This window comes from Moschus berezovskii, chromosome 20, assembly GCF_049115385.1.
Source record: "Moschus berezovskii isolate FMDL1 chromosome 20, NW_MosBer_1.0, whole genome shotgun sequence".
NCBI lineage: Eukaryota > Metazoa > Chordata > Mammalia > Artiodactyla > Moschidae > Moschus > Moschus berezovskii.
Genome location: NC_142479.1, coordinates 47,786,019 through 47,809,477, shown reverse-complemented (window position 1 = coordinate 47,809,477; position 23,459 = coordinate 47,786,019). Strand labels below are relative to the sequence as shown.

The following is a 23,459-nucleotide window of genomic DNA, read 5'->3' as shown; positions in this document are numbered from 1 at the left end:
GAATGCTAAAGTACCAAAATATTAAGAAGAGTAAATCTTTACTCAGCTTTCCTTTAACCCCCCATTGTCAGCTGTGGATGATTCCTGAAGTTATCAGATAAGGATATATGTGAGTGGGAAAACTGGTAAATAACAATTGAAGTTATAGGACTTCCCTGGTGGTGCAGTAGTTAAGAATTTGCCTACCACTGCAGGGGCCACGGGTTTGATCCCTACTCTGGGATGATTCCACATGCCATGGGGAAACTAAGTCCATGTACCACAACTACTGAGCCCACACTCTAGAGCCCGTGTTGCAACTATGGAGCCTCCATGCTCTACAGCCACTGATCTGCAACTAGAGAAGCCACGGCAATGAGAAGCCTGTGCACTACCATGCTCGCCACAACTACAGAGAGCCAGTGCAGCAACAAAGACCCGGTGCAGCTAAAAATAATAAATTTTTATTATTATTTAATATTATTTAATTATTGGTGGATGTATTTTGAGACTTATGAATAAGTCTCAATTATTAATAAGTCTTAATTTGAGAATTATTAAATAACAATTATTTAATATTAATATTAAATAATATTCCTTATGCTCTGTCCCAAGCAAACCATAAAATATTACAACATATAATCCTTTTTTTTTTCCATCCAGCATATATTTTGAAAACTTTTACAATGATACCAAAGACAGGCAAAGACACTACAAGAAAATTACAAATACCCTTTACGACTACTGACATAGAAGTATTGAACAAACCACATGAGCAAACCAAAGCACTACATTAAAAGGTTTATACACTATGATCAAATGGGATTTATTCCTGGAATTTGAGAATGGGTCAACAGAAAAAAATTAATCAATGTGATATGTCACCTTAATAGAATGAAGGAAAAAAAACCCAAATCATCTCAATTGATGCAATAATAGAATGACAAAATTCCACATCTTTTCACAACAAAAAAAACTTAATGAACTAGAAACAGAAGGAAACTCACTATGATGAAAGCCATATATGAAAAACTCATGGCTAATAACATACTCAGTGGTGAAGACTAAGTTTTTCCCCTAGAATTAGGAACAATGTCCACTTTTGCCATTTCTAGTAAATATTATATTAGAGGTTCTAGGCAGAGCAAATAGACAAGAAGAAGAAATAGGCATTCAAATTAGAAAGGAAGAAGTAAAATTATCTCTGTTCACTGACAACATGACCTTATATCAAGAAAACCCTAAAGATTACACAAAGTTAAAGCTAATAAATGAACTCAGCAAAGTTCCAATATACAAAATCAACACACAAAAATCAGTTGCAATGAACAATCCAAGATGATAATTAAGAAAACAACTCCATTTACAATAGCATAAAAAGAATAAAATACTTAGGAATAAATGTAACCCTTAATCAAAGTCTCAATGGTGATGAAGCTTTGAAACGAGCCAGGTGGTGGTTACACATTGTGAATGCACTAAACGCCACCAGATTGTACACTTTAAAATGGTTAATCATGTTTTGTCCAGGCAACACCCAGCTTGCTTGCTTCTCTTTTCCTCCCAACATTTTACTTTTAGAACTTTTCAGTGAACACCCACATACTCATCACCTAGTTTCTACCCATTGCTGCTACTGCTGCTAAGTCACTTCAGTCGTGTCCGACTCTGTGTGACCCCATAGATGGAAGCCCATCAGGCTCCCCCGTCCCTGGGATTCTCCAGGCAAGAACACTGGAGTGGGTTGCCATTTCCTTCTCCATTCTACCCATTAGCATTTTACTATTCTGATCTTTACTATTCTTTATCACATGACTACCCATCTTTCTACCAGTCCAAGATGCACTTCAAAGACAATGTCATCATCAATACACTTCACCCCTAAACATTTCAGCACGCAAATCATCAACTAGAGCTCAGTATCTGTTTTATATATTTTTGACTTAAACTTAAATAAAATGCACAAATTGTAAGTGTATTTTGCTGAGTGTTGACAAATGCACCCATCTGTCTAACCCAACCCCCTATCAAGATACAGTACATTACCATCATCCTAGATATTTCCCTCAGGCCCTTTCTTAGTCAATCCCACGCACAACCCACCAGAGACAACTACTGTTCTAATTTTGTCCCAACCATACATCCATTTTCCATTATCAGTTCAGTTCAGTTCAGTCACTCAGTTGTGTCCAACTCTTTGCAACCCCATGAATCACAGCATGCCAGGCCTCCCTGTCCATCACCAACTCCCGGAGTTCACTCAAACTCATGTCCATCGAATCGGTGATGCCATCCAGCCATCTCATTCTCTGTCGACCCCTTCTCCTCCTGCCCCCAATCCCTCCCAGCATCAGAGTCTTTTCCAGGGAGTCAACTCTTCGCATGAGGTGGCCAAAGTATTGGAGTTTCAGCTTCAGCATCAGTCCTTCCAATGAACACCCAGGACTGATCTCCTTTAGAACGGACTGGTTGGATCTCCTTGCAGTACAAGGGACTCTCAAGAGTCTTCTCCAACACCACAGTTCAAAAGCATCAATTCTTCGGCAATCAGCTTTCTTCACAGCCCAACTTTCACATCCATACATGACCACTGGAAAAACCATAGCCTTGACTAGACGGACCTTTGTTGGCAAACTAATGTCTCTGCTTTTTAATATGCTATCTAGGTTGCTCATAACTTTCCTTCCAAGGAGTAAGCGTCTTTTAATTTCATGGCTGCAATCAGCATCCACAGTGATTTCGGAGCCCAAAAAATAAAGTCTGACACTGTTTCCACTGTTTCCCCATCTATTTCCCATGAAGTGATGGGACCAGATGCCATGGTCTTCGTTTTCTGAATGTTGAGCTTCAAGCCAACTTTTTCACTCTCCTCTTTCACTTTCATCAAGAGGCTTTTTAGTTCCTCTTCACTTTCTGCCATAAGGGTGGTGTCCTCTGCATATCTGAGGTTATTGATATTTCTCCCGGCAATCTTGATTCCAGCTTGTGCTTCTTCCAGCCCAGCGTTCCTCATGATGTACTCCGCATAGAAATTAAATAAGCAGGGTGACAATACACAGACTTGATGTACTCCTTTTCCTTTATGGAACCAGTCTGTTGTTCCATGTCCAGTTCTAACTGTTGCTTCCTGACCTGCATATAGGTTTCTCCAGAGGCAAGTCAGGTGGTCTGGTATTCCCATCTCTTTCAGAATTTTCCACAGTTTATTGTGATCCACACAGTCAAAGGCTTTGGCATAGTCAATGAAGCAGAAATAGATGTTTTTCTGGAACTCTCTTGCTTTCTCCATGATCCAGCGGATGTTGGCAATTTGATCTCTGGTTCCTCTGCCTTTTCTAAAACCTGCTTGAACATCTGGAAGTTCACGGTTCACATATTGCTGAAGCCTGGCTTGGAGAATTTTGAGCATGACTTTACTAGCGTGTGAGATGAGAGCAACTGTGCGGTAGTTGAGCATTCTTTGGCATTGCCTTTCTCTGGGATTGGAATGAAGACTGACCTTTTCCAGTCCTGTGACCACTGCTGAGTTTTCCAAATTTGCTGGCATATTGAATGCAGCACTTTCCCAGCATCCTCTTTCACGATTTGAAATAGCTCAACTGGAATTCCATCACCTCCACTAGCTTTGTTCACAGTGATGTTTTCTAAGGCCCGGTTGACTTCACATTCCAAGATGTCTGGCTCTAGGTGAGTGATCACACCATCGTGATTATCTTGGTTGTAAAGATCTTTTTTGTACAGTTCTGTGTATTCTTGCTACCTCTTCTTAATATCTTCCGCTTCTGTTAGGTCCATACCATTTCTGTCCTTTATCGAGCCCATCTTTGCATGAAATGTTCCCTTGGTATCTCTAATTTTCTTGACAAGATCTCTAGTTCTGTTGTTTTCCTCTATTTCTTTGCATTGATCGCTGAGGAAGGCTTAAATTTCATATAGTTGGTACCACAGAACATGTATTCTTTTATTTAAAACTTTCGTCATTCAGCATGATGTTTTTGAGAACTGCTTCTCTTTGAGATCTCCAATTTTAAAATTCAGAGCTAGGAGGATACTCCCAGACCAATTAAAAAAAAAAAAAAGCAGAAATTGAGCAATTCAGAAGACATATAAAGTGAAAGGGAGAAAAAAAAGCATAATACACATACAAGTAAGTTCACATATCACAAGTGTACAGCTCAGTTTTCACAAACTGAATACATCTGAGTAACCTGCAGTTAGAACAGGAATCAGAATCTTGTCAGCACCCTAAAAACAAAAAAGATAACCCTCTATCACAATTCTTTCTGGGGGGTTATGCTGGGTCTTCGATGCAGTGTGGGCTTTCTCTAGCTGTGGCGTGCAGGGGCCACTCTCTAGTTGCCATGCTCAGACCTCTCACTGCAGTGGCCTCCCTTGTTGTGGGGCACGGGTTTCAGGGCACAAAGGCTTCAGTAGTTGCAGCTCCTGGGCTCTAGAGCACAAGCCCAATGGTTGTGGGCTTAGTTGCTTCAAATCATGTGGGATCTTCCTCGCCCAGGGATCGAACCTGTGTCTCTTGCATTGGAAGGCAGATCGTTTACCACTGAGCCACCAGGGAGCCCAATTCTGTTGTTTATACTCTGGTTTTTGGCCATGAAGCATGTGGGATCCTCTAACATTTTAACTGTGTCTTGGTGTGGGTCTCTTTGGGGACATCTTGTTTGGGACTCACTGCTTTCTGGCCTTGGTTGTCTGGTTTCTTTGCCAGATTAAGAGACTTATTAAATAAGTTTTAATAAATAACTTAATAACTTATTAAATAATCTTAATTATTAATAAATAATTCTTAATTTGAGTATTAAATAATTATTTACTATTAATAATAATCCTCATCCTCTGTCCCAAGCAAAACATAAAGTATTATAACAAATAATCCATTTTTCTTAAAACTCTATTTTTATTTCCAAAAGGATGTAATGTATAACATAAACCAATGGAAAAACCCAACATAAGGATCAAAGGAAGAAAGGGCCTAGAAGTAATCACATTCCAATCCATAAGCACGTTTAGTGCCTAGGATCTTGGTTCCTAAATATCTTCTCCAATAAATAGAACCCGGGTTTCTTTGAGAAGCAGTCAATTGCACAGCAGGTACAGGGAAAATACAAGAGCCTGGAGCATCTGATGGTGTCAGGAAGGAAAGACTCAGACGAGAATGGGCATAAAGGGTAATAGGATGACTTCTGAAAGAGCTCCTGATGTCCTAAGCTGAAACAATTTGAGCAACAAAATAATATAGCTAAGTACCCTACACACAAAACTGCAAGTTTCGAACTTGCAAAAATGAGAACGTGCATTCCATCAACGTCAGGTATGAGTGAAACTGTGAGTCTCCTACTGCTGATGACCTTTCAGCTCCACCATCTCCCATCTTCTCTCCCACCTCTAGTCAGCAACTCTTCTTGCCTGTTGTACTACTGTACTTTTAAAGGTACTGTACTGTAAGAATAAAGAGTTTTCTTTATTTTCTGTGTTTGTCTTTATTTGTGTGAAAAGTATTATAAACCTGTTACAGCACAGTACTATTTGACTGGTTGTGTTAGTTGGGTAACTAGGCTAACTTTGGTGGACTTACAAATTGGACTTACGAACGTGCTCTGAAAATGGAATTCGTTCGTATGTACGGGACTTACTCTAACAGTGTTGGATAATCTACAGAATAAAATAATATCTACTAGTTCAAACAAGGAAAGAAAGAAGGGAGGGAATGAGTAGCTCTCCCTTCCCAAAGAATTCCAGTTAATAAATGCAGAATGAAGAAAACAGAAAACAAGCATTAGAACACCACAATAATGATTACTGTAACTAAGATTCTCTGATGGGTACTAAAATCAGTAAATGAAAGTTTGAGAAACAGGGTAAAAATACATCTAAATACACAGTCTAAAAATACATCCACCAAGATATTTATTCAAATTATAAAGAAAAAAAACAATAACTTTAGGTGGAGAAATACAATATACACTAGATGAACCAAGCAATCAAGGTTAACATCACCATTACCGCATGCTCCTTCTGTAGCAACCTTATTAAAAATATATAGCCTCAATCTAACCATGAGAAACCATCAGAGAAGCCCAAATTTTGAAACAGTCTACAAAATAACCAACCAGTATTCTTTCAGTTTGAAGGTCATGAAAGACAAGCAAAGACTGAGAAGCTCACATATTAGAAGAGACTGAGGCAACATAACTCAATGCAATGTGGGATCCTGGACTGGATCCTGGAACCAAAAAAGAACACTGGTGGGAAAATTGGCAAAATCTGAATAAAAGTCTGTAGTTCAGCTAACAATATTGTACCGATGTTAATTTTTTAGTTTTAATAATCTTATCATGGTTAGTTAATATTGGTGGATGGCAGGTGATGGGTACTGTTCCCTCTATGCTGCTTTTGCAACTTTTCTCTAAGTTTAAAATGTCTCAAAACGAAAAGTTAAAAAAACAACAAATAACCAAGAACATCAACTGTTTTGAAATGTAAAATCACACACGCATTTTACGGCAGGATCCTTAATCACAGGAGACAGGAGTGAGGCTTAACTACTACAAAGATTCAAGCTTGGGAAAACTAAAGAAACAGGAACGACTAAACATAAATGGAGGAGGATGGAAAATTCTTCTAAACAAGAATGCTGGCTCTGTTCAGGCATTTTTCGTTTTGCATGCTAAGCACATCCTCTGAAGAATGCAGCACGCACTGACCACTGGCTTTATATACCAAACCCTACTAACAAGACCTTCTCACAGCAGCTTCACTGAAGTATTTCAAGTCATGCAGTTTTTAAAAGAACTCTTTAAAACTTTCGTAAGTAGGTACCAACCAATTGCTTTTAGCTAAAATTGTTCTTTCTCAGTTTTAAAAGTCACATTCTACTAATAACCAACAACCTAGGAGACTCTTAAAATGAAAACTAATAACCTTTTTGGAATATATATACACATTTGCACATTCACATGTCTGTAGGCATGTGCAGGTGTGTATGCAGGCACCAGCTGTATGTATACACATACATATGCGCACATGTGAGACTAGATGGACTCTATGAAACCACTGCCAAAGTGACACCAACCAAGGTCTAAAAACTGTGACAATTTTATGTATAGCGTATTTTAAATATTTAAAACATTTTGTTCTCTTTCTATATAAGGGCACAACGGAGAGATATCTGAACTCTAAACTTGTAAAGCAATGAAGAACTTACACAACACAGCTGGTGAGAATACAAATGGCTACCATCCCTTTGGCAGGCAACTTGGTGATATCTAGCAAAATCTGAAATATGGGCTTTGATTCAGCAATCCCACTTATGGGAACTATAAATACCAGCACAAAATTATGTACAAGATTTATTCAACTCAGCACTGCTTGTAATGGCAAGAGATTAGGACAAAGTGAGGTGTCCTATCAGTAAAGTAGATTTTAATGGCAGTTGGAATATGCGATCCCTTTCCCCTGGCCCTTCCTCTGCAATTCTGATGTATCATTCATTTTCCTTCATTCCCTTGTTTTCAATTTCTTTTTACACTGGACTCTTCTTCTAAGCATACGAACAACCCAGTCTGTCCCATTTTTGTTGTTGTTAGTTAGTTTTTCATTTTATAGGGCTCTAGAAGATGCGTAGGGAAATATCTCTGCAAGTTATGCCTCACTAGGAAAATGTCCATTCTAATTTTTCTGGGATAGTTTTTGGAGCTTTTTCTTTTTCTTGGAGCCACCATTCTTGCTTCCCTGATAGTTCAGTTTATAAAGGGGCCTCCTTGATAGCTCAGTTGGTAAAGAATCCACCTCCACTGCAGGAGACCCTGGTTCAATTCCTGGGTCAGGAAGATCTACTGGAGAAGGGATAGGCTATCCACGCCAGTATTCTTGGGCTTCCCTTGAGGCTCAGCCGGGTAAAGAATCTTCCTGCAATGTGGGAGACCTGGGTTCAATCCCTGGGTTGGGAAGATCCCCGGGAGAAGGGAAAGGCTATCCACTCCAGTATTCTGGCCTGGAGAATTCGATGGACTGTATAGTCCATGGGGTCGCAAAGAGTCAGACAGGACTGAGCAACTTTCACTTTCTGTTATTGCTAGCAGAAGCCTCTTAAAGTCCACTGCTGCGTGGGTTCGCCTTGGAAGAGAATTTCCTCTTTTTCTTTGGGTACTCTCTTGTTTCCTGACTCTTCAGGGTCATTGATTCCTCTTTGTGAAAACTTGGAAAGACTTCTACAGCCAGCTGTCTCTTCAATATCGCTACTAACTAGCTCCTCCTTGGAAAAAAGACTTCTTTTTCTTGGGTTTGGAGGTGATAAGATGGGTCTTCCATTCCATTCTCCCGGGGAGCCTCCTCAGGCTTTTGCTTTTTCTTCTTTGGGGGTCTTTTACTTGTCTCCTCATTCCTCCGGGACACTACTGTTTTCTGAAAATGCCAGGGCAATCACAGCCAGCCTTTTCCTTTCCTTATTCAAGTGTTTCTTCTCCTGTTTCTCCAGCTTCCTAGTTATCTCAGCAGCTACTTCATCTGCCTGAATCATTGCCTCCTTCATGACATGCAGATGTCTTTTGTGGAATCTCTCTAGTCTCATACACAAAAGGATAGTCCCTCCTCAACTTCTTCTCGAAGCTTCTCTCCAAATACATTGGTGGGTACCTCAGAGAAGCAACCAGTTTGTGAGGCAATACTGCCTTGGTCTTGCCAGGTATTAGCAGAGGTGGCCTCTGTTCTTGGCAGATGCTTGGCCAGTGAAGGTAGAGGGGAAAATGAGTCTGGAAATCTGATCCCTTTGCTGGACCCAGGAAATCACTCAGACACAAGGACTGGCCATCAACCCTATAGCAAGAGGCCTGTTTAAGTGACGGAGACCTGATCAACCATCACTGAGAATGTCCCATTCTAAGAGTACTTTTCCCTTTACCCTGGCAACTCAAGGTATCCTTTTACTTTCCTCCAACCACAACTACTTACTTCTTGAGTAACCTATATACTATTTCTTTTTTTCATGAATATAATTCAGTTGGAGGAACAACCTTACCCTAACGTTTTTGACCATTTTCCGCCTTAGCTTTTTAACTTTTATTTATTTACTCATTATTTTTGGGCTTTGCTGAGTCTTCACAGCTATCCAGGCTTTTCTCCAGTTGCAGCACGCAAGGGCTACCCTCTAGTTTCAGTGAGCAGGATTCTCACTGTGGTGGCGTCTCTTGTTGTAGAGCATGGACTCTAGGGGCAAGGGCATCAGTAGCTGTGGCACGTGGGCTCAGCAGTTATGGTTCCTGGGCTCTAGAGCACAGGCTCAGTAGTTGTGGCACACAGGCTTAGATGCTCCACAGCATGTGGGATCTCCCCAGAAAAGGGATCAGACACGTGTCACCTGCATTGGCAGGCAGATTCTTCACCACTGAGCCACCAGGGAAGTCCCAGTTAGGGACATTTTAAAGAAATGTTTGGTTAAGTCATTTTAAAAATCAATTTTTAAAACAGTATTATACTACTTCAGATAAACTATCATACCTAGTATATCTGCTCCTCCATCCACATCTCCAATTAGGCCTGAACCACTGAGCCACCAGGGAAGCCCCCAGCCACAGCATTTTTATAATACATTTTCAACAGAAAATGTCATTTAACATAAGAAGTTCCTTTTTACCAATTTCACTAGAAGACCCTCAATAAAAAATTTCTGTTAGTGATACAGTATAATTCTCTTCTGCTTTCAGCTTTAAACTGATCTCTAAACTAGATTTGAGGACCATCGAAAAGGTGTCAGGTGAAGCTTCAGTGTAAGCTGTGGCATTTAGATTGGCCTTGACAGAGTACTTCTACTGGTGGTAACTTAAGCAGGATACAGATGCTTATGTGGGAAAACTATAAAGAAAAGCAACTGGATGCAAATGTGTGGAGTTCAGGAAAGGGACCAAAGTCAGAGATTAAAATTTGTGAAAGCTGATGGGTGGATGGTATTTACAGACATGAAACTTGAGTTACCTATATTAAGTAGAGCAGAGGGCTGAGCTTTAAGCCCTAGAGAACTCCAACATTTAGAAGTCCAAAATCAGCAAAGAAAAAGGACCTGTGAAGAATACCAGAGACTCGGGGGTTGAGGGGAGAGTGGGGAGGGGTTAGGGAGAAGTATCCTGGGGGCAAAGTGAAAAAAAAAAGCATTTCAAGAAGCAGAGAGTATTCAAATGTATCAAATGCTGCTACAATGTAGCCAGGGAATGGGAATTTTTCATGTTTAGAAAGATGGATATTTTGGATAATTGTAAAAAAAGGCACACTGGTGCAGTAGGTAGAATTAAAGCCTCAGAGGAATACTATGAACAGAAAACAAAATAAAACACATTCTTCAAACATGCTAAAGTCTGTCCCCACCTTGAGGTCTTTACAGATACTATTTGACCATCCTGAAACACATAATCCTCTGGACCTTTCCATGCGCCTATACATCTTTTCAGGGCACAAGTCACCACTTCCAAGAGAAATTCCTTAACTACCCCTTCTTACTACTATTCTCTAGCCCCTTATTTTGTTTTATAAAAACAGTACGTAACTTGGAAGGAAAGTTATGACCAACCTTGATAGTATATTAAAAAGCAGAGACATTACTTTGCCAACCAAGGTCCGTCTAGTCAAGGCAATGGTTTTTCCCGTGGTCATGTATGGATGTGAGAGTTGGACTGTGAAGAAAGCTGATCGCCGAAGAATCGATGCTTTTGAACTGTGGTGTTGGAGAAGACTCTTGAGAGTCCCTTATACTGCAAGGAGATCCAACCAGTCCATTCTAAAGGAGATCAATCCTGGGTGTTCATTGGAGGGACTGATGCTAAAGCTGAAACTCCAATACTTTGGCTACCTCATGCGACGAGTTGACTCACTGGAAAAGACTCTGATGCTGGGAAAGGATGGGGGCGGGAGGAGAAGGGGACGACGGAGAATGAGATGGCTGGATGGCATCACCGACTCTGTGGACATGAGTTTGAGTGTACTCCGGGAGTTGGTGATGGACAGGGAGGCCTGGCGTGCTGTGATTCATGGGGTCGCGGAGAGTCGGACACGACTGAGCGACTGAACTGAACTGAACTGAACACTACTTGAAATTCCATGCTTTCATTTCTTTGTTGACTTTCTCAACAATACAATAAACAAAGGAATAAATATGTACAAATACTTCTTTTTAAGTTTTTTAAGAACAACATGTATATTTTACTAGGTGTACCAGTCTTGGCAGATATTTCATTACAGTTATCCCTTGTTATCTGCAAGGGATTGTTCCAGAACTCCCTGTGGATACCAAAATCTACAGATGCTCAAATTCCTATTAAATGGTACAGTATACCTGAAGATATAACCTTGTTGACTACAACTCTCTCACAGTGAGAAATCTGCAATAAAGCAACAAGAAAGGTCCATAAATTTATAATCATGGGCAAATCTCCTTTACTGTCATTCTTCTGCCAGTTTCCCTGGTTTTCTCACACAACATTTTCACCTTAACCTTATTTCACACACACACACAAAAAGTGCTAGTATATTACATGCATACTCTTAATAGAGCTAGGTCATCCTCAAAGTTCTTAGAGAAATGAAAGTTGAAAAACACATTACAATAGAGATGGTCTAGTCCCACTTCTGTCAGATATGGAAACCAAGACTAGTGTGTTTGTTCAATGCAATCCACATGTGAACTCTAAACCCGACTCCCAGGCTTTTGCAGTTAGAGAAAGACATCTGACTAATAACAAAGACTTAAATAAATAGTAAAATATGTCTTGATCATGGGACATATTTCACAAACGTATTCCTTTTGGGGTGGGGGAGAGGCTGCACTGGGTATTTGTTGCTACATGCAGGCTTTCTCTAGTTGCAGCAAGCAGAGGCTACTCTCTAATTGCAGTGTGCAGGCTTCTCATTGTGGTGGCTTCTCCTGTTGTAGAGCACAGACTCCAGGGTGCACAGGCTTCAGTATTTGCAGCGCATGACCTCCAGCAGTTGTGGTACACAGGCTTAGCTGCCCCACAGCATGTGGAATCTTCCCAAACCAGGAGTCTAATCCATTTCCCCTGCACTGGCTGGTGGATCCTTAACCACTGGGCCACCAGGGGAAGTCCTGTTAAGCCTTTATCTCATTTATTGGCTCCATGTCCACAGTAGAAACAGACTGGATTTTATTTTAAAAACCTCTCTTGGGAATACCTAACCTTAGTATCCCCAGGGAGGACACAACTCCCCTGTTCAAATCCATCTGTTAATCAGTTTATAACTTGTCAGAGAATGGAAAAAATGTGAAGTTAGGCCTACTGTTAAAAATACTTTGCAGTGGGAGCAAAGCTATGAAATATTTATTTACTTCTTACTGTTCTGAGCACATTTCAAAGACCAATGAAATGATTCTAAATGCCTCTACCTACTAGAGCTGAGACACAGACCACTTACATTATGTCAAAAGAATCTTTCTAACATCTAAAACAAATAATTCACTTGACAAACATGTTCTAGAGACCACTATGTGCTAGGCACCTTTTCTAAGTGCTAGTGACATGGCAGTAATAAACCGCATGGATTTCACATTCTTAGTGGAGAGAAACAAATAAGCAAATAACTTCATATTTTAGAGGTACCATAAGAGCTATCTAAGGGGACTTCCCTGCTGCTCCAGTGGCTAAGAATCTAAGCTTCCAATGCAGGGGCCTGGGTTTACTCTTAGCAAACTCGACCCACACGCCACAGCTAAATGTCCTGTGTGTCACAACTGAGACTCAGTGTAGCCAAACAAATTAAAAACCATTTTTTTTAAAAGAGTCATCTGAGTATTTAAACCATGATAAGTAATTTGGAGAAAGAGACCAGAAAAAAAGAGATAAAGATGTAAGTAACTCAACTGTATTCATTTAGGTGGTCTGTTTGTTTTATGACAGAGAAGATTTTCTAATGTAACAAGGTTCCTTTATAATCAGTTCCCTTTATAAATATTCTACTTTATAAGATATAGACTATAACTTCAAATATTTTTAATTATTAGTATATCTCCACTCTTAGAATATATTATTATTTATATTTACAACTTATTTTGTACCAAGTTCTTGGTCAAGAATATAATTGATAATGAACTAACACCAGGCCTTTTCAGCTAAACACACCTGCACTTTTGGATAATGATTCATGAAGGTTTTGAGGAAGCTGTTATGCTGTCATTCAGCCGTGTCCGACTCTTTGCTCCCGACCCCATGGACTGCAGCCTGCCAGGCTCCTCTATCCATGGAATTTTCCAGGTAAGAGTACTGGAGTGGGTTGCCATTTCCTTTTGTTTTTTTAAAGTAAAGCCCTATTAAATTGTGAAGCTTCCCAGCAGTGAACCAAGGATTTCAGGTGGCAATGATTTTCAATTCTTAAAAACATAGTTAGGTTCACTGATCACCCCATCCTAAATTCATATAATGTAAATCCAATAGAAACAGCCTAAATGAAACCGAAATGTTGATCGTTAGTATGACAATCAAGATGTAACAATACTTGACTCTGTTTTCCTATAAAACTTGAAAAATGAGTAATACAAAATGAACTCTTTGGGAAGAGCTCATTTCCAATTTAAAAAAAGCATTAGTTTTACAAAATAAAATGTACACATACTATTTCATTTTATTCTCTTCTGGTTGTCTACCACTTCAATTTGGATAAGAAAACTTATAAAACAAACTGAAGATTTTCATAGGATAAAGCTTACCTTCAGACTGGTATGAGAACGTGGTTGACTTAATTCCTGAAATTTCCATTGTTCTGATCCAGGGGTCTCGCCACCTTTCTGAGTGTCAGGTGTAAGCAATCCGTCTCCAGAAGGTAAAGGGAAAATCCCTAATGATATAGGACGTTCTTTTCTATTTGGAGAGGGCAGAAGAACTAAGCATTAATTCATTTTTAAGTTTTATTCATCATGACTGTTAAGTAATAAGCCTGGGCTGTCACTACTTTAGAGTCATCACTCTTAAATAATATTGTGTGCCTATCTGAACAAGTAGACTTATAAAAGATAAAGGATGAAGTCTCAGAACTTAAATTAAGCCCCAAGAAATCAATTAAGAAAGGTAGTAAAAAAAAAATAGTTTAGAAAATCTTAAGTTACTGATGAGTTCCTTGCTCAGGAAGCAGTCTGTGGTGTGGTTTCACAGCAAGGGGAGCTGCGACAGTTTCACTCATGCTTAGGTCAGCCCTAGGGAACTGAAAACGACCCCCACTCCTGCTTCTCTATGCTTTCCAATTTCTCATATTAATCCCTAAATACTTACCCAAGTCTCTTTAGGGTATGTTTTTTCTGCCTTGAGGAAAATGAATACATGGTTTAAATCAGGCCTACTGATTAAATAGTCAAAAGAACATGTACAAAAAAATGTTGCTTGCCATTTCAATCAAGAAAGAATAGAATATCTGCCATTCAGCCATTAGCCACTGTAGCCAGTCTGGATGGAGTGCCCTGAGAGGAATTCAGGATGGAGAAAAACGGGATACTGACCCTAGATAGTTAAGATGCATATCAAAGAAATAATTTCAGTGAGCCCAGACTCCTCCATCTTCCCAAGCATAGAAAAGCACTAAAATCATTAACCTGAGATGTTTGTCTTTTGTAATTAGCAAAAACTCCTGAGTATCTGAGTTCCTCCGTTGCTTGTTTGGAACAGTTCCTCAGAGCTATCCGAGAGGCTGCCCTGACGGACTATGGTCCTTAGAAACATCCCTGAGTAAAGCATAATTCTCAACTTTTAGGTTGGGCTTTTTTTGCCCCCAGAGTTTTATCCCCTAAAGTAGGAAAACTGTATTTTTCTACAGGAACTCATATTTTTCTGTATGAGTTCCTTTTCATCACAGTATGTATAACAATACAACTGTCAGTTTTTCCAAACAAGGACACCCAAATATTCTATCAAAAACTGTAGAGTTTCCAATGCTTTTTGGGAAATTTCAGTGAATAAGCGTTTCAATTTTAATAATAGAACTTGAAGGAGAAACACATCCTTTGTTAATACAAAGGGTTTTTAAAGAGTAGAAGCAAGCCTGGTTCTTCCTGGGTCATTAACTCAAATGGAAATTCGCTAGAAACCAGACAATAAAGGTTTGGAGCTTCTGGTAAAACTGTAAGAACAGAACACTGAGGTTATACATAAAAGTTGGAAAATATTCAGTTTTGCTAAATAAATCTTTATTCTGTAAGCTTATCTTTATACCAAGAAACTTTAAGCCACTTTTGAAATGTGCCCTCATTGAACACAGAGGGTACATTGCTTTCATTCCTAATAACAATCAGGAAGAATTAGTACAGCTGTCAAACACCTTAAAGATTAGGTAAAGCAAAAGGGCTGAGAGATTGTATTCCATTAAAGTTGTATGCACAAAGAAACAGAACAGGACTTTTCTCTATCAGAGTTAACTACTCATCAGTTCTTCACACTTGGGGTACTTTTCCTATTTGATTTGGGAGAAAAATTCAAACACACATAGGCAGTAAAATAAAAGGTTAGATTTTAAAACCAAATCTAAGCTTGTCTTTATGACCTGCCAGAACCACCAAATAACAAAACAGTCAGCTATTCTGTTGATACAAGTTGTTCCCAACTGCTGGTTCAGCAGAAAAGCTTTCATATGTCCACAGCAAAGAGAGGCATTATTTATTATATCAGAACACATTATACACATACGTTTCCACTTATCATAGAACCTGTTCTTTCTTGAGAATGACTCACCCCTTCCCCCATCTTTTCTGCTTGATTTTAAAACGCCCTTTATTTCATCAAATGATGGTGACAATGACTGGAAATTTGTGACAGGCAACATATTTGGGGAACTGAAAATCTAAGGATCTTAGACTTACTAGATTACTTATTCTTTTTAACATACCTTGATGACTTAAGCGAAAAAGTGACCAAGAATTTAATCAGATGGAATTTAATGGAAAGCTCTCTGACCCCAAATGCAAAGAAAAGTAATACAAACTTCATTCGAATTTATCACACTGCCAACAGAAATGAAAACACAGGCCAGTCATGAGAGTTATATTCCTTTATGAATGAGAACACAATCATTTTCACACAGTTCAAATACTGGAAAAGTGTAAAACTACTGGGGGAAGGAGTCAGCTAGGAGTCCAAGCTTTACTTTCCCATTTCTGTTAACTACAAAATCTACAGTCCAAAATACGAGTAGAATTCAAACCTTTACATTGCTTCTATTTTCCTCCAGAAACTGCTCTACAGAGGGGGAACTTTTCTTCAGAAACTGGTAGCTGTCAAGAGGGTCAATGATGCTCTAGGTTATACTGTTTCAACTCTGGAAAAACAGTATTACTACACACCATTCTTCCCTCTTTTTTTTTTACTGACTTGGAGGGAGGGAGAAGGACATATAATAATGCATGTTAATTAGAGTCCTATTTTCAAAAGGAAACCCTGAAAAGAGAACATTAGGTCCTGTACTATATTGGTATGTATATTTGATACTCTATATATTAAATATATATTATATATTTATATATAAATTAACTATATAGTAAATGCTTCAGTAAAACTCACAGAAGAAATCAAAGAATGAAAATACATGTGGGAAAATATCAAGTGACAGAATTAAACACCAGGAGTTTCAATAATGATACTACTGTCAAGAAACGAAGCTATCAGAATCAGCCATCAGAATCCTCATTACATCTATTTTTTAAACTGCCATACATCCATTTTTAAACTTGTTATTTAAATGTTACCTATGTGCATAAATAACTTCACAAATATGTCTTTAAATATTTTTATTTCTATTTAAAACAAATAATCATTAATAAAATCTACTACAAAGAGCAGTAAAAAGATTACATTTGTTCAACACCTACCAATGTGGCAAGCACTGATATGGATGATTTAATTCTCACTTAATCCTCACAAGGAAGTAAGAATTATTTTCCCTGTTTTCAGATTAGGAAAAGTGATGCTCAGAGACTTTGGGACTAGTAATTGGAAGAAATGGGATTCAAAGTCAGGCCTGTTTTGATTCTAAGACCCATGTTGCTGCTGCTAAGTCACTTCAGTCGTGTCCGACTCTGTGTGACCCCATAGACGGAAGCCCACCAGGCTCCCCTGTCCCTGGGATTCTCCAGGCAAGAACACTGGAGTGGGTTGCCATTTCCTTCTCCAATGTGTGAAAGTGGAAACTGAAAAGTGAAAGTGAAGTCGCTCAGTCGTGTCCGACCCTTAGCGACCCCACGGACTGCAGCCTACCAGGCTCCTCCATCCATGGGATTTTCTAGGCAATAGTACTGGAGTGGCTTGCCATTGCCTTCTCCGAAGACCCATGTACATTTCCTAGAACTATTACTTCTTGACAACTGCGCTTCAGTCATGTCTGAGTCTTTGCAACCCTATGGACTGTAGCCCAACAGTCTCCTCTGTCCATGGGATTCCCCCATCCAAAATACTAGAGATGTGGATTGCCACACCCTCCTCCAGGGGATATTTCCTACCCAGGGATCGAACCCATCTCTCTTAAGTCTCCTGCACTGGCAGGTGGGTGCTTTACCACTAGCACCACCTGGGAAGCCAATCTTAATATTAAAGACTTTGATATCTTTCTTCAGTCAGATCAACAGCAACTTTTATGTCAAGAACCTCTTTGAATTTAATAAGTTATTTTATGAATTGCTAGAGCTGATGTAGTTTTACTAAAAACGGAGTAAATATAAGCGATTATGAAAATTATTTACTTGTTTAATTTACAATATATCTTTAACTGATTAAATACAAAATAATCATCTCACGAATTTTTAAAATGACTCAATGGGGTAAGAAACTCAAAGGAGGAAACTCGGGTACAGAGATTAAGTAATTTGCCAAAAGTCCCATAGCTCATGTGTGGCAGAGCATTTGTAGCCTGGTAGTCCAACTCTGAACCTCTTATCCACTGCACAGTACTGGCTTCATAAATGGAACTGAAACCTAGGACAGCCCTTTAAAATTAATCTTACTTTAATAGTCTATGTGTTTTTGAGTTTCAATTTCCTAAAAACCTATATATACATACACACAAATCCTTTATGTACTAAAATGTACACAAAGCAAAAAGATTGCTCCCAGTTTTTATAAAATCAGGAAAAAAAATAAATAAATGACCAAGTTTTAAGACCACAGATGAAATTTAATTTCTGGACCTTAAACTAATGTTGAACATGAGGATGAGGGAATTTACTACTTTAATTTCTCTTTAAGTCCACAATTAGGAGTTGAGTTTAAGTAAACATTTATATAATAAAAGCTATACATTATGAACCTTCATTTAAAAACCACACACAAAGCAGAAATCGCAACAAATCAAATTTTTATCTTGGTGAGTTAGAAAACAAAAGACACCACAACATTAAACCTCTAAAACAGAAAATGGTTCTTAGAGCATGCAAGTACAGTGACCAGCATAAAAGCTACAGAGATTAATGATATCCCCACAAGCAGGCATGGATATCTGTTACCCAAGTCTACAAAGAAAAGCAACATCTGACAAAACAATAGTGAATAGGCTTTGTAAAGCTTTCCAACTTTGATGCATAATAACTGGGAGAAAAAATGAATTCCTTGCCCTAAAAGGTTTAAATCCTTTCACTTCAAATATATTTTGCTGTAGGAGGAAAATATTTAAATTGTCAGTTCCCATGAACTGCTATCAAAAACTGCAAAAAAGGATGCCTGAACCTTCAACAGTCAAAGGATCATTGGAACAAAATAAACACCTATGGCCTGTGTCTAATCAACTACAAGTCCCACCATAAAGATATTTGCTTCTAAACGCTCAGAGGCTCTCATGAAGAGGTTGTGTAAATTTGGACCCAATGCTCTACTCCTATTTTCCCTTTACTGGTTGAACACTCTGCTTAAAACAAGACCACTCTGACCTTGTATTTGTGTATAAGTACAATCTGAAAATCCTTTTCTTAAGCGGGTGGTTTCCAAACACAAAGCATATCCCTAAGCGAAAACCTATAAATTACTATATATAAAAATAGAAGTCTTAGCTTCAGGCCATTTTCCATTGTTTCAATCTGCAACATGAATGGTTACAAAGAAGACCCATAAAGCTAAAAATAAGAGAAAAACCAACTAAAAAAGGACTTCTAAGAGAGACTGAAGTACCTGAGTATCCTTGGTAGGTTCTGCGTCAAAGCTGGCACTCCGGTAGAAATAGAAAAGTGCACAAGCAGCAAAACGGAGAGAGATACTAAGATAGCAGAATTAATGACCACCGCCCCGCCAACAAAGCCAAACACAAACAGCAGCATGCATCCAGGACTCATGGCGCTGTGCTGGCATGGTGAAACACCCGAACCAGGAGGCCTACACGGGGGCCAAAGGGGTATCTTTGTAGTGAGGATCTGTCATTCAGCTGCTGCCACAAAAACAATGCCATCAGCAGCAGCTTTCCACTCCATCCTGCTGCAGCTCCGAAGCGCTGACGTCATCCTGCTCTCGCCGCCTCATAACCATAGAGCTGCTGCTCCTAGCATTTATGCAGCAATCCAGAGCAGAGGCCAGCCTATTAACTATTTTCCTCCCCACTAAGAGGCCTGGCTTAGCTCATTGGCTACAATGCTTGGAGATCTACATAATTTATTCACACTCCTACATCAAACAGAAGTCTAGCTAACCCTTTTAAACATGCCTCTCTGTAGCAAAAATGACTTTTATATACAGGAGAAATGAAAAATTTACAGCATTCTGACAAAAACTTTAAACCTACTACAATCTTTTTTAAGTATCAGAAAACAATGGCTATCAATTTACCTTTTCATTAGTGAAAGTTGTTTTGTTTTTCTATGCTACCCCTCCTATAGCATTCCAACTACAGCAGGGAGAGAGCTAACTATTGTTTGAGGATTAAAGAATAGAGAGAAACAGATTAATTTTCCTTTATCCCAAGGCAAAAATGTATAAAAAAAGCTTACCTAATTCTACTATGAGCTGTGGATTCTAGTTGATCACTCCCTGAGATCTGATGAAGTTTTGTTCTTTCTAAGTGTTCCATATAATTATGGATCATCTATTTTGAAGAAACAAAAGAATACACAAAATTTTAAGACTAATACCTGGAAAAAAAAGTATAACATTTTAACAAGGGAAACCTTTTAATATAAATTTCTTATTTATTGGACTACCCATGTTCCATATAAAAGAACATTAAGGATGAAATTTTATTCTCAAAGGGATATGCAAATGCTTACATTTAAGGATGCTAGAGTCCGGAAAAGTAGCCAACGTTTTGCTTAACACAGCAAAAAAAATTTTTTACGATATGTAATGCTATTAAATAATTCTGACATAAATAACACAAATTAGATATAGACATTGGGAAGGAACTGACAAGAGATTACTGATTAAAGGGGACAGATGATACTTGAGAAATCCATTGCTAAAGTGGGAAGCAACAAAGAAATTAACTTGAAACTTGAGTAAAGATAATTGTCAATTTAATACCAAGATATTTATTTATTTTTGCTACAGATTTAGTTCAAAGAATGCTAAAATATTCGCTCCTATGTTAGACTGCTAACTTACTGAATCATTACTTAATATAATCATATAAAAATGGCAGCAAATTGAAACAAATGAAAAATCAGAGCACATTAACTCTTTAATAAGGAACCATAAGACACAGCTGAATATGGCAGTGAAAACTTCAAGAATATCAAGTGTAAAACCTGTCAAGAAATTCTACAGTCTGATTTGATTCTTTTTTTTTTTGGCTGCACTCGGTCTTAGTTTTAGCATGTGGGGTCTAGTTCCCTGACCAGAGATCGAATTCAGGCCCACTGCAGTATTGGGAGCATGGAGTCTTAGTCACTGGACCAAAAGGAAAGTCCCTGGTTTGATTCTTGATATAGTTCCACTTTTAAGAGACTGAAACCTGGTATTAAAACATGTAAAATGCAACAATTTCAGTCATAAAATAAAAATGCCTTTGCTAGATATTGATGTGATTTGAATAAGAAAAAAATGAATACGAAAAGTTATGTTAGCAATTTCAGTTCAGTTTAGTCACTCAGTACTGTCTGACTCTTTGAGACCCAATGGACTGAAACACGCCAGGCTTCCCTGTCCATCACCAACTCCCAGAGCTTGCTCAAACTCATGGCCATCAAATCAGTGATGCCATCCAACCATCTCGTCCTCTGTCGTCCCCCTCTCCTCCTGCCTTCAATTGTTCCCAGCATCTGGGTCTTTTCCAAAGAGTCAGTTCTTTGCAACATGTGGCCAAAGTATTGGAGCTTCAGCTTCAGCATCAGTCCTTCCAATGAATATTCAGGACTGATTTCCTTTAGGATTGACTGCTGTTCAAGGGACTCTCAAGAGTCTTCTCCAACACCACTGTTCAAAAGCATTTATTCTTCAGTGTTCAGCTTTCTCTATGGTCCAGCCCTCACATCCATACATGACTACTGGAAAAAACATAGCTTTGACTGGACGGACTTTTGTCGGAAAAGTAATGTCTCTGCTTTTTCATATGCTGTCTAGGTTTGTCACAGCTTTTTTCCCAAGGAGCAAGCATTTTTATTTTCATGGCTGCAGTTAACATCCACAATGATTGTGGAGACCAAGAAAAGAAAATCTGCCACTGTTTCCATTGTTTCTCTATTTGCCATGACATGATGGATCCAGATGCCATGATCTTAGTTTTTAGAATGTTGGTTTTAAGGCAGCTTTTTCACTCATTCTCCTCTTTCACTTTCATCAGTTCCTCTCCACTTTCTGCCATAAGGGTGGTGTCATCTGTTTAACTGAGGTTGTTGATATTTTCCCCAGAAATCATGATTCCAACCTGTGCTTCATCCAGTCCAGAATTTCTCATGATGTACTCTGCATATAAGTCTAATAAGAAGGGTGACAATATACAGCCTTGACGAACTCTTTTCCAAATTGGGAACCAGTTCGTTGTTCCATGTCCGATTCTAACTGCTGCTTCTTGATCTGCATACAGGTTTCTCAGGAGGCAGGTAAGGTGATCTGGTATTCCCATCTCTTGAAGAATTTTCCATAGTTTGTTGTGATCAACACAGTCAAAGGCTTTAGCGTAGTCAATGAAGCAGAAGTAGATTCTTTTCTGGAATTCTCTTGCTGTTTCTATGATCCAATGGATACTGGCAATTTGATATCTGGTTCCTCTGCCTTTTCTAAATACAGCTTAAACATCTGGAAGTTCTTGGATCACATAGCGTTGAAGCTTAGCTTGGAGAATTTTGAGCAGTACTTTGCTAGCATGTGAGATGAGTGCAATTGTGTGGTAGCTTGAACATTTTGAACATTTAGTTTGAACATTGCCTTTCTTTGGGAATGGAATGAAAACTGACCTTTTCTAGTGGTGACCACTGCTGAGTTTTCCAAATTTGCTGGCATACTGAGTGCAGTACTTTTGCAGCATCATCTTTTAGGATTTAAAATAGCTCAACTAGAATTCCATCACCTCCACTAGCTTTGTTCGCAGTGATGTTTCCTAAGGGCCACTTGACTTCACACTCCAGGATGTCTGGCTCTAGGTTGAGTGATCACACCATTGTAGTTATCTGGGTCATGAAGATCTTTTTTGTATAGTTCCTGTGTATTCTTTTATGTATAGCTCTTTTGTGTATTCTTGCCATGTCATCTTAATATCTTCTGCTTCTGTCAGGTCTATACCATTTCTGTCCTTTATTGTGCCCTTCTTTGCATGAAATGTTCCCTTATTATCTCTAATTTTCTTGAAAGACCTCTAGTCTTTCCCATTCTATTGTTTTCCTCTATTTCTTTGCATTGATCACTTAGGAAAGCTTTCTTACATCTCCTTTCTATTCTTTGGAACTCTGCATTCAAATGGGTATATCTTTCCTTTTCTCCTTTGCCTTTAGTTTCTCTTCCTTTCTCAGCTATTTTTAAGGCCTCCTCAGACAACCATTTTGCCTTTTTCTTGGGGATGGTCTTGATCACTGCTTCCTGTACAATGTTACGAACATCCATCCATAGTTCTTCAGGCACTCTGTCAAATCTAATCCCTTGAATCTATTTGTCATTTCCACTGTATAATCATAAGGAATTTGATTTAGGTCATACCTGAAAGGTCTAGTGGTTTTCCCTACTTTCTTCAATTTAGGTCTGAATTTGGCAATAAGGAGTTCATCATTTGAGCCACAGTCAGCTCCTGGTCTTGTTTTTGCTGACTGTAAAGAGTTTCTCCACTTTTGGCTGCAAAGAATATAATTAATCTGATTTCAGTGTTGACCATCTGGTGATGTCTATGTGTAGAGTCATCTTTTGTATTGTTGCAAGAGGGTATTTGCTATGACCAGTGCATTCTCTTGGCAAAACTCTGTGTTAGCCTTTGCCCTGCTTCATTTTGTACTCCAAGTCCAAAATTGCCTGTTACTCCAGGTATCTCTAGACTTCCTACTTTTGCATTCCAATCCCCAGTGATGAAAAAGACATCTTTTTTGGGTGTTA

General features: G+C 38.8%; 1 protein-coding gene and 1 non-coding gene across 6 annotated transcripts in view; both read right to left on the bottom strand.

Moving 5' to 3' along the window:
* The window catches only part of SPAG9 (sperm associated antigen 9), a 161,932-nt gene that overhangs the window by 63,267 nt on the left and 75,206 nt on the right, over window positions 1–23,459 (bottom strand). For 4 of the 5 annotated variants that reach the window (XM_055407539.2, XM_055407540.2, XM_055407541.2 and 1 more), the window contains exons 4-5: window positions 19,937–20,031; window positions 13,703–13,853 (exon numbers count right to left, since the gene is read on the bottom strand). In XM_055407539.2, coding sequence (XP_055263514.1) covers window positions 13,703–13,853; window positions 19,937–20,031 — 246 coding nt within the window. Of the gene's footprint in view, window positions 1–13,702; window positions 13,854–19,127; window positions 19,893–19,936; window positions 20,032–23,459 lie in introns of those variants that run through there. The other variant, XM_055407543.2, reaches the window with a different exon arrangement.
* On the bottom strand, window positions 8,780–8,866 carry LOC129544849 (small nucleolar RNA SNORD86). The gene has a single exon (XR_008683593.2). It is a non-coding gene; the product is annotated as a small nucleolar RNA SNORD86 (small nucleolar RNA).